The sequence below is a fragment of the Eupeodes corollae genome, chromosome 1 (assembly GCF_945859685.1).
Source record: "Eupeodes corollae chromosome 1, idEupCoro1.1, whole genome shotgun sequence".
Taxonomy (NCBI): Eukaryota; Metazoa; Arthropoda; class Insecta; order Diptera; family Syrphidae; genus Eupeodes; species Eupeodes corollae.
In genome coordinates this window covers 74,943,628-74,960,133 of record NC_079147.1, presented here as the reverse complement: position 1 = coordinate 74,960,133, position 16,506 = coordinate 74,943,628, and the positions used below count along the sequence as shown (strand labels likewise).

Genomic DNA, 16,506 nt, shown 5'->3' with positions numbered 1-16,506 from the left:
ATTGTTAATTCTTATATGAAAATTTATATTTATATTTTCAATAATATGTGAACATTCATTTTTGTTGATATTTAAATTAACACATTGTTATTGTTATGAAATTCAATACCCAAAAGAAAACTACTATAGCATTTTCTTTTAATACTTGTAGAATGATTTTTCAAGGCATATTTTGTAGTGTGATGAACTTCTAGTGACCTTGAACAAAGAGCTAAAATACAGTCGAAATCCGCTATAATGATTTCATTACGTCTAGTTATAGTTTGTGTTCTTTACAAACTATGTAATAACAATTAAATATTTATAGTTCGTTTTTGAGATTGTGAAACACGCCCAACCAACTATTGTAACCAGTTCTAACGTAATTTGAACTTTGAACTTTACTTTCAAAGCAAACAAACAATCAAGACTGCTGCTGAACGAACTTTCAGATTTTAAAGTAGTCAAATTTATAATTCATAACAAACTTTTTATCAAATTGTATAAAAAGATTCCAAATATAAGGTTTCGCTGATAATGGGAACTTGATCATATGTTTAATTTGTGAGAAATTTGTTTGTTTCTTGCGCTTTGATGATCAATCAGTTGAATAATAAAACAAAACTAATCCATTTTGTTCTGTTTTCCAGGTTCTTCAGGGGATTTTTTTAGTTACATAAATATATTTAAATACATCGTTAGTACAAAACATTTCTTATAACAAAATTTTACAATTTAAAACTTACTATTTTATATTTAAAAAAAAAAACATGATTAAAAGTTGCAAAAAGTGCGAAAAGCTTAACTATGGACAAAACTAGTATCACCGTATTTAACAACTAATGTATGGCCACACTATACAAAGCACTAATGTTGTCGACGTCTTCCTGATGGTTCATCGTTTCGAAATTAATTTGTTAATTTTTCTGCTAAGTCAATAAAAAATATGAAAACAATTTTGGCTGTTGTAAAATTATTTTTCTGAACACTCACTCACTGTATTATTTGAAAGACCTTTACTTATAAAAATTCTTTTTGATAAATTTGTTTATTATTTTAAACAATTTTTCATAAAATTTTCGCATTATTTAAAACAATATTTTCTACATCAAGATTTATCAAGTGGCTTCCACGATTAATCGGACACATACAATTTAATGCAAGTCTCTAGCGTTATTGGTTTATGAGATTTATAGGTACAGTGACCACCCGTTCATTATTATAATGAACAGTTCATTATTTGAATAAAATGTTCATTATGAATGATTGTGTATTGGAATACCTACAAATGTTCATTATTTTACAAATTGTTAATTATTTGTTCATTATTTTATATTTTTTTACTTTATGGAAAGCCTAAGCATGAAAACTATTAAATGATTAATGAAAACGTACCCTTACATCAGGTAGGTAGGTAGAAATGGCGATTTCAAGGCAACCTAGCCTGAGATCCGATTAGCGCTGTAGTGCGCCGCGACGTTTTGATACCAAAAATCGTTTGACCTGTGCTAGAAAGGGAAAGATTTATAGAGAAGCTTTATAGCGATTATGTTAGAGCCATTTTTTCGCATTGAGAAACAAGAGTACGTCTCTAATCTTTTCTATGGAAAAGCGGTACTAGGGCAATAGAACCCAAATATGTTAGCGGATTATTGCAGGGCAATAAAAAGGGACCCACCAGAAGCGAAACATGGAGGAAAATCTAAGATTTATTAGGTCATTTATAAAAAAATACAGTTTTGATTAAAAGGATCTGTGTTATTTCGCAATATTTAAAATTACTCAATAAAATAAAATCTTTGGCCAACAAATTTTTTTAACTACTTATTTTTTCTTATAATCACCAACTAAAGCAAAAAATATCAAAAAAGTCGGCAAAAAAAAGTTAAAATTTTGTTGACCAGTGTTATTGGAAATGGAAAGCCTGCAGGGTAATCTTCCGATATACTGACAACATAATATGTATCACGTCTCTTGAGCAACTTCAAAATAGAGACTAAACTCAATGGCATCAACACCAATTGGAACGTTGGTGAGGCGGCAGCGAATATTTTCAACAAACTGAAAATTTCAACTGGGTCGGAACTTCTCGGAGTCAATTGTGCGGCTCACGTTTAAAATAATTACTTTCAAACTGCTGTTGATTGTTTACCTTTAGACATAGAAGTAATTGTAGTACAAATATATTCCCATTTTTATATTTATATGGTTCGTGTTGAACACTTAAAAGAAATATGCGATGAATTTGACACAGAATATAAAAAATTCATGGGTTTTAGTAAGACTAGGTGGCTTACTCTTCAACCATCAATAGAAAAGATTTTACAATTGTTCAAGTCTTTAAAGGTGTATTTCTTTTCTCAACCAAAGTCCCCAACAATATTAAGGGAATTTTTTAATAATCCCTATTCGGAAATCTGTTTTTTTTTTTGTTCACTCTCAGGCTTTACTCTTTCATAATAGCATTCTACAAATAGAAACTCAGCAAATCTCCATGATAAAACTTTCTCTAGTAATTGAAAAGATTAAATCTAAAATTGAACAAAGAAAAATTGATGGTTTTTGCCAATTTTGTTCAGAATAATGACCAATGATTTAAGACGAGAAAATCCTGATGTACTTAATAAAATAAAATGTCATGAATTTGAATTCTACAGCAGTTGTTTTGATTATTTAAATCAGTGGGACAAAGCGTATGCAGATATTGAAGATTTAGAATGGGTACTTCTACAGACACCCCCTTCATGCGACAAAGTGGAGTTAAGTTTAATATTTATGTTTAAAGTTTAATATTATGAGAAAGAGAAGCAATATTTCAATTAATGACAATGATATTTTCGACGAGTTTTCATGTGTAAAAAATGAGTGCTGGAGATAGGTCGGTTGAAATTTTCAAGTTTTTCAATGAAAAAATGTAACAGTATGAAAACATTTCAAAAATCGTAGTTTTATTTATGCCTCTAGGTAGAAATGGCGGTCTCAAGGCCACCTAGCCTGAGATCCAATTAGCGCTGTAGTGCGCCATTTTGATACTTTATGCCCTTATAGAGAGAGTTTTCTCAATTTTAAACAAAGTATGTACAAAATAAAAAAAAACAACATGAAAATTGAAACAATCGAGTGAAATTTAATTTGCAAAGGCAATTATGAATTATATTGCATGGAATTTAAGAATTATTTAAAAGGAAAGCCAAAGTTGATTGAACAAATGTATTCTTCGGAAAAGTACTTATTTTAACATTATTATAATATATTGTTATTCGATGTCTATATTGTTTGACTTGCCAATATGATATACAAGAGTTTAAGGTTTTCTTTTTTGGAAATAAATTAGAGACTGAAAGAATCTGAGTTATTTGTATGTTTGTTTTGCTTATTAACAATGAAAATTCGTTATTGTTTATTTTATAAATATACCTAACTATACTATATTTATTAATTAATTTATATTATATTGTATTTATTTACTATTACTCAATGAAATAAAAAAAACGTCTTGAAAACTGGTCAACATTTTTTGTTGGTACTGTTTATTATTTTGTCTCAGAAAATATGGTCACCGTATACGAGGTGTGGCAATTAAGATCCGGGAATTTAGTTATAATTTAAAAAGTGGCAACACTTTTTCATTTGTTATCATCTGTCTGTCTGAAGGGGGATCTTCATTTTAGCTAGAGATTAAAATTGAAATATATAGCACGTTTGGTTTGCGTTTTATGCGTATTTTTTGCAAGTAACTTTTTTAGTGGCGTAGTGAAAATGTGTGACGTACATTACAAGCAACGTGTTGTGATTCAATTTTTAGTGAAATCTGGCGAAAACTCCTCGGAAATCCTCCGAAAATTGTAGGTTGTCTATGGATACGATAGCTTGTCAAAAACGCGTGTGTTTGAATGGGCGAAGCGGTTCAAGGAAGGGTGAGAATCTCGTACCCACGCCAATGTTGATCGTTTGCGCATGTTGATCACGTCTGACCGTCGCCTGAGCATTCCTGCATTGTCTTACGAGTTAAACTTCAACAAAGAAACGGTTCGCGAGATGTTACATTAACAAAAACAAATGCGGAAATCGATTTGCGAGGATCACCCTATAGCCCCGATATTGCTCCCTGCGACTTTTACCTATTCCCCAACATGAAGTCGCCCCTCAAGGGAACTCATCATAGCGGCGGCGTACAGAAGGCCAAGAAACTCTAACCGTGGTGCTAAACGGGCTTACTTCGGAGGACTACCAAGGGTGCTTCTAATCATGGGAGAAAAAAAGCAATGGAAAAGAGAATGAACAATGTGATCTAGTATACATAGGTCAAACAAAGAGAAATTTGGGTATTAGATTAACTGAACACGAAGCAGATATAAGGAAAAACAAAGAGACTACATGGCTTGCACAGCATATACCAGAAACTGGACACTCGGTGAATTTTGAGGGAGTAAAAATATTGGATAAAGAGAGAAAACTTAATACTAGACTAACACTAGAGAGTTTACGTATTCAACATCAAACAAAGCTATGCTGTAGCACTTTAACATCAAGTACCTTAAAATTAAGCTGTGATATAAATGTCTTTCTCGTCTAGTTTAATAATTTATTTTTTTTTGCTTGTTTTATTTTATATTGTATTTGTTATTTATTTTAAATTTGTGTCAGTGCTGTCGGGAGGATGCAATACGGAGTTTTTAACAATTATAATGTGATTTAATACAAGTGTAAGAAAGTAAAATTATTTATTTTTTTAACAAAATTATGTATTTAAAATATTTTAAAAAAAAATTTTAATATTTAATATTTTTAAATTTCAAATGTATTATATGTATTTATATATTTGTAACAGATTGAATAAAGAACAAAAAAATAAAAAAGTAAGGAATTCTTACGAAACGTTGGGTAAAAGAATGGAATAGTTTTTTATTTATTCGCATTCCAAAAAACAAAAAAGACCAAAAGAGCCTAATAAAACATAATAAAAAAGAAACCTTGGAATCGTTGTGTAGAGTTAAAGAGAGATTATTGTGAAGGTCGATAGCAAAATTTTTCCTAAAAATTAATTTTCTTGTTTTTTATTGACAAATTCTCGAAACTTAATTGCCACACCTGGCTAACCAAAATGTTCACCTTTTTTTAAACAGCAATTTTCTTAAAACTCCTTCCTGTACTTTTATCTGTATAACAAAATTTATTTGAAGTCGATATCTCTTCTGGTTCTTGAGCTATTGACGACGAAAAAACGCACGGACCTATAAAGGTACTGACGTACTGAGGTACATACATACGTACGTACACACGCACAGACATCTCCACCTTGAAACGTCGAGAAATGTCAAAATTTTGAATTCGACAAATCGGACACATTACAATAACTTCCTACCGGACGTTAAAACGTTTTTTTTTGAAAATTCTAGGGTGGTGATCATTGTTTCTTCAAAATAAATTTGTTTTACTAGAAAATTCTAATAACGTAACTGAAATAAACTCTTAAACTATATCATTAGTCCCTGTAATTGATTAGTAAAAATTAGCTTTTCAAAACGACTATAAGCTGTCGCAGCAGACATGTGCGCTATAAATCATATTTTTGACGACGCTTATCATTAAAAATAAAAACTTAAATGGTACGTTTAAGGTGAATTTATTTGATTGATTTTATAGGTATGTATTTAAAATAATTGTAGACCAGATAATGCCTCTGATAAAATTTTATTAAATTAGTTTCGATCAATAACTTGATAAAATAAAGAAACAAATACTTGCCCTTATCTTTATATTTAAGTGTTTTTTTCATTTGGAATACACTTTAAGACTATAAAATAAATAGAACTAATATGTAACTCCTATAACCCTCCATAAATTGCTCTTATATCAGATTTGTAAAATACATAAAAGTTCACAATATTAATTTACATTGGCATTTAATTTTCTGTCGTTACCATTTCCACTGCATATCGCTTAAGGTTAATCAAGACTTAAAAGCTTAAGATAACAATATTTATCAGAATATTGTAACTGCAACATTTACATAGGATCAATTCGAATGGCTGATATTAAGCCTTTGAAAATTAGGTTGAGTGGGTAGGTAGGTAGTTGTTTGTTTTGAAAACATTAATTACAAACGATTGACTGACGCATAACATTTATATCTGATATCAATAAAGTCTTCTTCTTGACTCTTTTAACTTATGTTGCCTGTTTCCGATTTTATAAATGAACTCCAATTTCTTTAAAAAAAAACCACGAAATGAAAACCTATCCAACTTAGAAACTAAATAATTGTATTTTAAAAAATTGAATATTTGTTATACCAACATTATTTTTTGATGACTGAACAAGAATCGGATTAATTCAAGAAAATAACATTTTATATCAACGACGCAAAATAAAACCATTCCAGGTTGTTGGCACATGACTAAATATTCTTAATGTTTTTTTCCATTATGTGTTACTTTATCGCAACTAAGTTTTTTTGATAGTTTTATTTCTTTTATTAAATAGGATGTATTTAAAAACATTCTTGTGTTTGTGATGAAGCCAAATTCAACTAAAAAAACAAAAATATATTTTTTCAATGAGAAAAACGTGTATGAAAGTGATATGACGCGCCATCGGCTTTGGCAATTTTATTTGCCATAAATGTAGACATTTTTGTTTCTGTCATACCAGACAAAAAGATCTCTATAATACTCGTCTGAGAAAATGAGTAGAGAAACATGGCATTCGGATTTGAGTCGAGAAAAAAAATATATGAGAGAACACAAGAATAAAATAAAAGCAAAAGTTAAGATTTTAAACAAAAACGCAATAAATTCACAAGCCCATTTAAACCATGTGACTAGACGTAGACAAGCGCGTAAGCAATCAAAGGCACACAATGACTCTTTGCATTTTATAAAAATGTAGAGTGTGGGTATTTAATTATGGCCATTTTTTAAGTGATAAGATTGCGCGAATGAGAAGATGTTATGTAAACAGTTTCGCTTAAAGGCGTTTCAGGCTTCAGGGTGACAGACATAATTCAGTAATGAATAAATCATTCAAACATTCTAAATAGAGGAAAATAAGATCACAAAATAATGTGGTCTAGTCTTTTGAAAGAATGATGAATTCTGTAGGAAACAATCTTGTGCAAAAAAATATACTTTTTAAAAATAATAAAAAAGGTTTATTTTAATTTACCTGACACCGACAAACAACATCAACTTCAGTGGCCAACATGTCGACAACTTTTCCTTTACCCTCATCGCCCCATTGTGCTCCCAAGACCACTGAAACCTTGGCCGGAGTCACGCTGGGTCTACTTTGTTGATTTTCCGCGGAAGGATTTCCGCTACCGTTGAGAACTTTTTCTGTAGACATCGTTTTTTTTTTATTATTGTCAACCTTGGTGCTTGGATTTCACTTAAAGTCAACAAAACAGGAACTTGAATAATTTTTTGCAAATTTCAATTGAATTTGAGACAAACTCGCGGCGATACGAACCGAACGCACGACAAGAAAAATTTGTAAAGAAATTCGTGAGCCTTATGTCAATTGAGGAAAGCACACTTGTCAAATCAATTGTCATCGAGGTTGATGAATGAAGGCACGGCATGCGCACTTCCTTCTCCGAATTTGTTATTTTTCACAAAAAGTGATACCAAGATATCGTTTTTTATTTGTTTAATGATCGAACACAATTGCTTTGTTGGGATAGGCGTCCACTGGCACTGTTAGTTTCGGTAACTTTAAGTTGCTTGGAGTTGTCGGCAATAGGGAGAAAGATTCCGGTATAATATCAATTTGATCTATACTTTTCATGGCTCTAAATTCAAAATTGTGTTGTTTTGGAAGAATATTATAACTAACTTATTTTGATTTTAATTGGAAACGAAAAGTAGTAGAAATTAACCTACTAGCTATGAAGAGGTAAACAGGGACTGCTAGTAGCCAATTTGAGCTGGGGTTATCTATTCCTTAACGCTACTAGCCCTTCTGTATATTCGGCGGATAAATGGAGAAACTTTTTGAACTTCATTTTTGTATTTTATTTATTTTATCAAACTTCATAATATTTTAGTTTATGTTCTGCCGAAGCAAGAACTATTAACTACGGTGGTCTATTTTCTCACACTTCAAATGGTTGGACCACATCCCGTAAATTGTGGCGGGTGAAGAGAGTTAAATAATGCCAAGCGATCATAATAATTTATAATTTCCGCCAAACCTAAAAGAGTACAAGAGTAGTTAAAGAGGTGGAATCATCAAAAGTGCAAGCGTACTTAAAGAGGTGGAATCACATCTTAGATGGGTCTTATATGGGAATAATTATTGAGTGGCAGTCCATAACTAATGTGTATTAACATGATCCAATGGTTGCTAAGGCAATAATATTGAGGTCAAATAATAATAAGTTCAAAAAGATACCAATAATTTAAAAAAAAATAATATTGAAGTGGTTTCGAGTTAGTCATACAAGATGGCAAATCAACCCTTGGAATCAATCTTTTCTTGGATAGTATGTAACATCATAGATAATTTTTAATTGATGATTAATAGCCAAGTTTGCCTTGGATCATTAAGAGGGCTTGTTATTTTTCAAATCCTTTCTTTTTTTGAAATTGTTATATTGATATTAAACAATGACATTTATGGCTACTTGCAGTTTTATTTTTTAACTATGTTAAAGTTGTAATGCAACATTTTCCTCCAATTCTGACTTAATCCATTCAAATGTCTTGTTACATTTGTTTTTTTTTTTTTGTATAATAACCGCACACTTAAGGGGATATTACTACCCTTTTTATTATAAAACACAGTGTGAGCACTAGGAAAAGGAGAAAGGGGTTGAAAGGAGGCGTCAGTGCACATTGGTTTTGAATTCCTAAATATTGCAATAGCTGGGAAAGGCATAATGTGGTAAGGAATTCCACATTCGCGTAATACGGCTAAAGAAAGAATCTCTGTACTTGACGGTACGACCGAAGTGAGGCTCGAGGGTATACTGATTAGCATTGCTAGAAGCGCGAGTATTAAGGTTAAACTGTTTAAGGGTAGGAATGCAGCTGGCTATTTCACTAAAGCGTAAACCGTCAAAATAACGGTAAAAGAGGGTGAGACAGGAAACTTTACGACGATGTTCGACCGACGTTAATGGTGGTATCATCACCAATCAATCTAAATGCTCTACGTTCAGTACTGTCCCAGTGGCTTAAGTAAGTTGCAGGAGCACCAGCCCAGATATGTCAGTTATACTCAAGCTTTGGACGTATATAAGTCTTGTAAATAACAGCCAGATCAGAGGGGGAGAAAAACTTCTTGCATCGCCTTAGAAAACCCAAACATCTTGCGGCATTTTTGGCGACATCGCGTATGTGATCGTTCCACAAAAGGTGGTTGGTGATACACATACCGAGAATATCGAGATGTTCAGTTTCCTCGATGCAAGTGCCATTTATGGATAATGGCAGGGGGGTATATTTCGCTTTAACGATACAAGACAGCATTGCGTTTTCGAGGGTTAAATTTTTCGAGGTTTTTTATTCCCCATTGTACAATGCTGTTTAGGTCAGAATTTAACGAGCTTATCATATTTTGCCGCTCTTTCAATTCCACATCCAAATTTAGGGATGCGATTATGAAAACGAATATGATAAGCTTAGAGCACTATCGTCAGCGAATATTGGATTAGAAGTTGCAGACAGGAGATCATTATTCAAAAGGAGAAAGAGTGTTGGAGATAAAACGGACCCCTGGGCACATCAGCATTTATTTTGTAGTTCAGACTTGAAAGCACGCATTTTCGACAAAAAAAAGCCTGATGCCAAACCCTATCAAATGCTTTTGAAATATCAAGTGCAATAATCTTACTTTCTCTCAAACGATGTAAATATTTGCTCCACTTTTCGGTGAGATGAACCATGAGATCACCAGTGGACCTATATTATAATTAACACCGTTTCGATGACTTTGGAAAAAGGGACGTATGTAAGTGCGATCGGTCGGTCATTTGAGGATGATTTGATTCTATACCAAAATTAACTATGGAAGTAAATTGTTTTTGAACGAATAGTTAATAAACAAAAAATCATGCGTAGTGCAGTAAACATTTAATTGAATAATAAATACAACATCCATAGTAGAATAACTTCCAATGAAGGGGTAAGTGAAATCCTGCTGGGGATTTTATCCGAGTAACTTCTTCAAATTCATCCATTTTATTGAAGTCAAACTAGTTTTTGTCTGAATTTCGATTTTTTTGTATTTTTTTTGTATTCTTAAATATGTTCAATTGTAGAAATCAATCATAGCATCTCTTAGATTTTTAGATAACTCTCTTGTAGTTGTTCAAGATGTAATGTTGAATAACGTTGGTTAAAATTTCAAGAATACGCATTTAAGCAACGTTGAATAGAGCTTTAAAAAACGCTTGTGCACTACTTTCTTTTAACAGAACACGAATTCTCAAACTCATTTTTTATTTGATATTTATGAACAATTAAATATACTATCGCATTTTAGGGCAATCTAACATTTATTGCTATTTTAGGGGCCAGTTATAGCTATCATTGAAATCGACTTGAAAAAATTTTTGAATCAATATTTTGTTTCGTTTCCCTTTGATTAGAAATAAAAATTACATACGGATCGATCGGAAATCACACAAAGAATTTTTTTTGAGGAAAAAATTGTAAAGAAAAAATTAGTTTTTCTGTACAGCTCATACTTTTATGTTCAAAAGTGAAACGAATCGTTCCACTTATTAGTGTTCTAATAAATTCAATGACAGAATTCTGTCAGTAAATTTTGTTCAATCACAGAAATTTTTAATGATAGCTATAAAAGACCTGTCAAAAAAGTTCCAATGTTCGTTTCCAAAGATGAAAACCAATGATAGCTATAACTGGTGCCTTAAGTTCATTTTTAAAGTTTCACTTTTCCATATGAAACACACTCAAAACGGTTTATTTGAACACTTCTTCTATTTTTTTTAGTTTCAGAGAACCCATACCCGATTTTTTTTTGGAACTTTATTGAACATTTTTATTTTTTTAAGAAATGTTTCCAGAAATTAATTCGTAAATTTAAGACAGGGGCTTTTTGAATGAAACAAATTGTGCACATTCATAAAGCTAGTGACTGCGTAGTCAAAATTCAACTATCTTTGTGCAAAACTACACTACAAAGCTAGTCAATCTGGAACTGTCATATTATTGAAAAATGCAAATATATTAAATGCAAATATATATAATGTAGTACCCGTGGCATGATGGTTAGTCCGTTGGACTGTCATGCGAGAGGGTTACCTATGCCACCTAAAGTTTTTTCACAGGTACTGCCTCTTGCGAGGAATTGACAAATTCTCCAAGAGTAATTCATTTATCATTAATTGTCATGAAAAGTGCTTTCTCAAATTTGCCGTTTGGATTCGGCTTAAAACCTGTAGGTTCCTTCAATCCCTGACAACAATACTCACACACAGGAATGGTTGAGAGTTGTCAGTCACTAGGCCCTAGTTCTCAAACGGACTGTTGCTCCACCCAATTTAATATTTAAATATATAAAATAAGAAACATTTTTTATTTGATAACTTTAACTTATCTTTAGTGTTTTTAAATTCAATAAAATCAAATGTAAGACACATTTTGAAATTAATTTTTTATTAAATTACTGAACGATTTATTTCATTTTGAATTCGTTTGAGTTTACCGAGCAGCTGATTGTGAAACGTCAAAATCATTCTCCACTAACTTTTAGCCGATTTTTTACATTACGTCGGAGGGGAATTTTAAACTACTTTTGTAGTTAGATTTAGCCAATCAGAATCCCTTGACTACCTAGCCACTAGCTTTGTGAATGCGACTATTATTTCATGTCCTCTAGTTTTCAAATTCAAAAGGACTTTGTACACACTCAACCTCGAACCTACCCCAATTCATATACTTTTCGGCGTTAAGAAGCATTGTAAAGGCCCAACTATAATAGGCATAAGCAAACATAAGCTTATGTCAAAAACACAACGAAAATTCACTTAAGTTTGCAAAATTACTGCATAGCCATAATGCAATTTTGCTCACATATCTACATGTCAGATTTTACTTATGCAGCGAGCGACTGGGATCGCTCTTGCTTAAGTTAACGAAACTGAGAAAAATTGAACGAAACAGAGCTAGACTTCATTATGTTCACTCGTATTAAGACTCTTTGTATCGCACGTTTACTTATGCGCGCATATGCTAGCTTATGCCTATTATACGAGTAGTTGGGCCTTTAACTTTGCGCAGCTTTTAATTATTACAGACGATCTAGAATTCTGCATTTCTCAAATTTCCTATAATACAAATTTATGTACATCAATTATAATGCATAACAATAATGTGTTTTTTTATCGAAAGAGTTAGTAAAAAATTAGTCAATGTTTAATATTCAATTAAACTTGGTCTTTGTGGGAATCTTTATTTACAAACGATAGATAAAACTCTAATTTCTTAATGATCAAATTCAAGCTACTCTTTGAAAGGTCACTAACCAGGTGACTTTCAAATCTCTGATTAAATTCAGAATCAGTTTGTTTTGAATTTTTTCCGAATTGTTGGTCTTTGGCTATCTTTAAAGTATTCAAGGTGTCGGATAGAGCAGCAAGTTTAAACTCGATGCCACCGGATACTATCTGCCTACAGTCCTTTTCAATTTCTACAAATTCATCGCAAGGTAATGGTATGCCTTCGGTTAAGGCCTCAATTTGTATGGAAACCACAGCCTGATCAGCGTCGGGAAAGTTGGCGTTTTTCCTAAGATTGGCCGAGAGTGCAACCAGGTATTTAGTTGCTTCCCAAGGGTTAGTTTTATGTTCTCCATTGAAATATTTTACTGTAGTTGCGTATGCCGCAATGACGTTCCACAGATTGTTGTGAATACACGAAGGTGGTTCTTTCTTGTATATTTTACTAAACACCGGTATGCTGTCACATATCTCAGGTATACTTATGTCTGAAATCGGAACAACTAACTTGTTGCTATGGGCCGACCACCAAGGTGAGTATTTGGGTACCAGTTTAACAATATCGCCGTTTTCAATTTGAAACTGGAAGTCTTTCTTTTCGACATCTGTGAGTCGTTTCCATATTTCTTCTGAATCGTTTATATCGATGCCTTCCAATCTACTGGCCATATCATCCTCCTCTGTAAGAATGTTCATCAGCGAGAGTTTAAAAATATAACTTTGTAAAAACGATTACCATCCTCGGCATCTACTGCTTCATCATCAGAGTCCAATTCGGTTGGTTGTGCATTTAGATCGAATTCATCCTCTTCGAATTGTTGATTCAATCGATTCAGGATATCGTACATTTTTTTCACATCTTCAGTTGGGTTGGAAGTTGCTGAAATCTCATCCTCAACGCATTTTCTGTAGAATTCTTCCGAGCATTTCTGATGTTGCGGGGATTTGTAGCAAGCGAGTGAACAATATAAAATGTTGCATTTCGGGCAGGAATACTTGAAATCATTATTTTTGCAGCTAGGAGCAGAGATTATGTTTATAACTAGGGAATTATTTAGTAATCTTGTAAATTCACTTACATGTTACATAGATTAGAAGAAGACATTGAATTTTTGATTGTTTATATCAGGCACATTCTTTTTAGCCAGATGCTGAAGCGATCAACTTTTGTTTAAAAATTCAAAAAACAGCTGTGTTTTGACATTCGGAGTCTTTCTGACTGTGTTCACAAAATGACAAAAATAATCACACTCTCATTCCGGAAACACAATGGACGCGGACAATGATTGTGGGTGATAAGGCATGGTGTACAATAGACAACTAAGTTGCCGACAATTTAAAGCTACTCTGAATATTCGCAACAAATAAAGGTTTAACTTCATTTTTGAATTTTTTATTTTTTGGTCAAAACTAAAATAACTGTGTATAATTTTGCCTATTTAATTCAAGGCACAAAACTTTTTAGTTTATAGTTCCGCCGAAGTTGGTTAAAAAGTAGACAGATTGTAATTCTCAGAAGCGTGAAAAGTAGTGAGAAACTTTTAGACGATGTTAGATTAACGAAAATTAGTTAGTAATGCTGGACTAGGCGCGCACATGCAACTTTTTTGAAACCAAATAGTTCTATCGTTAGTTGCCCAAACAACGCGCACATAAGCAACTCCGAAAGTAATCAACGATACAAACAAATGCACAATAAACATAAACTAAATTATTCTCTCTCTTGCACTTACAGGAAATTATTCAATATTTATTGAATGTCCGCTCAGTTGCCTTGTGACACGAACTAAGGAATTGATTTGAGGTGATCGTCTAGTTTGTGTCAAAACACAAAAAGTTGCTCGAAGGGGCTACTGAATGGTGCATTTTCGAAACTAAAAGTTGCATGTGTGCTCTTCAATATTTTCCAAGAGTGATCAAAAAGATATTGGAGAACTGGCCTACAATTGGCCATACATGACAGTCCATCTAACAACTATCTTACAAAAATTCAAGGAAGCAAATCCTCTATGTCTCTTTCCCCCTTTTAATTTTTCTAGATCAGTTGTTGACTATTTATTTTCTGGAATTGTTATTTTGACCATGTTTTTCTGCTTACAAGTTACGTAGTTTTAACACATTTTTGTTTAATGTTTAATAATATTCAGAAACCTCAAACATATTGCACCGTTTTTAGCGGTATTAACAAGAGATTGATGCAAGAGATTTACTGATGCAACTGTATAATTCTTTTAGGGTAAGCATTTAATCAGCTGATCTTTTTGATTATGCTTTTTAATTTTTGTTCAGTTCTGCGCATTTAAAAAAATCGCAAAACTGACATAACGCCCTTTTTTATTTTGTTTTTAATCTAAGGAATAAATAAGTTGAGGAGGGAGTCAAATGTCAATTTTGACAATTTCTACCATGTTGAAAAAAGAAAATTCACTCCCCATTGGCCCATTCAATAGCTGCTCATTATTGTGATGCTTTGTAATCGGCATTAATGTATTTTTGTTTGTTTCAGGTCTAATGTTGTCAAAAACCTCTGCCAAGATATACAAATGTAGTGCAGTTGCAACCCAATGTTTGATATACCTTGATTACCAAGCTGCCGAACACACCCAATGATAATTACCCAAAATGGCGACCTGCACAAAAAAATATCCCAACATGTCTACCTCACTTCCCGTCATCGCTGCCAACCCAAAACTCTTCCCATTTCAATTTTGTCACGCAAGAACACTGGTTCAGCGCTGCTCAATTTCGTCTTATTTAATTGAATAACTCGACCAGATTTCTTCTTAAATATGGTAAATATCTTCTTTAATGAAATCTGCTTAAGTTTGCACACCATTTTGTGTGAAAACTCGATAAATTATCAAAAATTATTCACGTGTAATCCAATCTAACCAAACTTTTTCTTATGCTACATAGGCTGCTGCTGTCAAAGATATCGAGAAGCCCCAAGGTGGAGATTCTGCATCTGTGCATCGTATTCGTATTACCTTGACCTCAAGGAATGTACGTTCGTTGGAAAATGTCTGCCGTGACTTGATCCAAGGTGCTAAGGCCCAGAAGCTCCGCGTTAAGGTAAGCAAAGCAATTTAAACCATTTTTGTATGAAATGCCACGCATTTACCTGGAGGTTTAGAGTCCTTTAAGACCCTCTGCCTAGTATCCTAAATGCGAAATCAAATTATTTGAAATGGTAAACATCTCAGCGCAAAACTATAGTGTTTGAGAAAATCATTTCTTATATACATTTAAATTACTTTCATAAAAGTTATGAGAGAAATGGAACAAAAAGAAAATAGTGTAGTATATTAATTAATAAATTTGTCTTACAGGGACCAGTACGCATGCCGACCAAGATCCTCCGCATCACCACCCGTAAAACACCTTGTGGTGAAGGTTCAAAGACTTGGGATCGTTTCCAGGTAAGTTCTTGACAAATCTTTTTCTCTAGCAAACCGATATAGAATTATGAATAGAGATAACCACTTCATGGACAGTATCAATGGTTTGCTTAGATCAAACGAACTCTCATAGTCCTTATTGAAGAATACCAACTTCATTCTGGCTCTCAGAGTTTTACAAAAACAAATATATTTCTATTGTTTTCAATTGTGTTAACACCTTGTTTCTATTTCGTTTGTTTTTATAGATGAGACTCCACAAGAGAATCATCGACTTGCACTCGCCATCTGAGATCGTCAAGAAGATCACATCCATCAACATTGAACCTGGTGTAGAGGTCGAAGTCACCATTGCTAACTAAATGCAATTCGACGCGTTTTGTACATGAAACAATAAAAGTAACAAAAAAACGGATATTTTATGGTTTTTTCTTTCTCTTACGTTAGGAATGCTTTTTAAAGAGGTTTTAAATTATAAGATTACACCATGAAGGTGTCCATTTTAGCCGTGTAGATATAAACGAAAACGAGGAAATAGAAGCTACCAGCTAGGTTTTGCTCACTCGAAATGGAATTCAAGATTTAAAATGATTGAAGTTCTGAAATTCAATTAACAATTTCATTTTTAGGAACTTTAAACGAAGTGAAAAATGTTCTTTT

General features: G+C 32.7%; 3 protein-coding genes across 3 annotated transcripts in view; 1 reads left to right on the top strand and 2 right to left on the bottom strand.

Moving 5' to 3' along the window:
- The window catches only part of LOC129938442 (adenylosuccinate synthetase), a 28,116-nt gene extending 20,623 nt beyond the window's left edge, over positions 1-7,493 (bottom strand). Inside the window, exon 1 of the mRNA XM_056046002.1 lies at positions 7,147-7,493. Coding sequence (XP_055901977.1) covers positions 7,147-7,326 — 180 coding nt within the window. The 5' untranslated portion in view covers positions 7,327-7,493. The remainder of the gene's footprint in view (positions 1-7,146) is intronic.
- A 4,868-nt stretch (positions 7,494-12,361) lies between these two features.
- LOC129939408 (zinc finger HIT domain-containing protein 2) lies at positions 12,362-13,645 on the bottom strand. Its single transcript, XM_056047406.1, has 3 exons — positions 13,528-13,645; positions 13,185-13,465; positions 12,362-13,128 (listed from the first exon to the last, which is right to left on the bottom strand). The coding sequence occupies exons 1-3, from the start codon at positions 13,551-13,553 to the stop codon at positions 12,377-12,379; spliced, it is 1,059 nt and encodes a 352-aa protein (XP_055903381.1). The 5' UTR covers positions 13,554-13,645; the 3' UTR covers positions 12,362-12,376.
- Positions 13,646-15,082: 1,437 nt separating this feature from the next.
- LOC129939553 (40S ribosomal protein S20) lies at positions 15,083-16,261 on the top strand. Its single transcript, XM_056047595.1, has 4 exons — positions 15,083-15,240; positions 15,365-15,520; positions 15,778-15,867; positions 16,095-16,261. The coding sequence occupies exons 1-4, from the start codon at positions 15,238-15,240 to the stop codon at positions 16,206-16,208; spliced, it is 363 nt and encodes a 120-aa protein (XP_055903570.1). The 5' UTR covers positions 15,083-15,237; the 3' UTR covers positions 16,209-16,261.
- Positions 16,262-16,506: the final 245 nt, after the last annotated feature.

Coding starts and splice junctions, on each gene's coding strand:
- LOC129939553 (XM_056047595.1), top strand. Junction 15,521..15,777: donor CCCAGAAGCTCCGCGTTAAG/GTAAGCAAAGCA, acceptor TTTGTCTTACAG/GGACCAGTACGCATGCCGAC. Junction 15,868..16,094: donor AGACTTGGGATCGTTTCCAG/GTAAGTTCTTGA, acceptor TTGTTTTTATAG/ATGAGACTCCACAAGAGAAT.
- LOC129939408 (XM_056047406.1), bottom strand. CDS start 13,553: ATGTCTTCTTCTAATCTATGTAACAT. Junction 13,466..13,527: donor TCTTCTAATCTATGTAACAT/GTAAGTGAATTT, acceptor CTCTGCTCCTAG/CTGCAAAAATAATGATTTCA. Junction 13,129..13,184: donor AGCAGTAGATGCCGAGGATG/GTAATCGTTTTT, acceptor ACATTCTTACAG/AGGAGGATGATATGGCCAGT.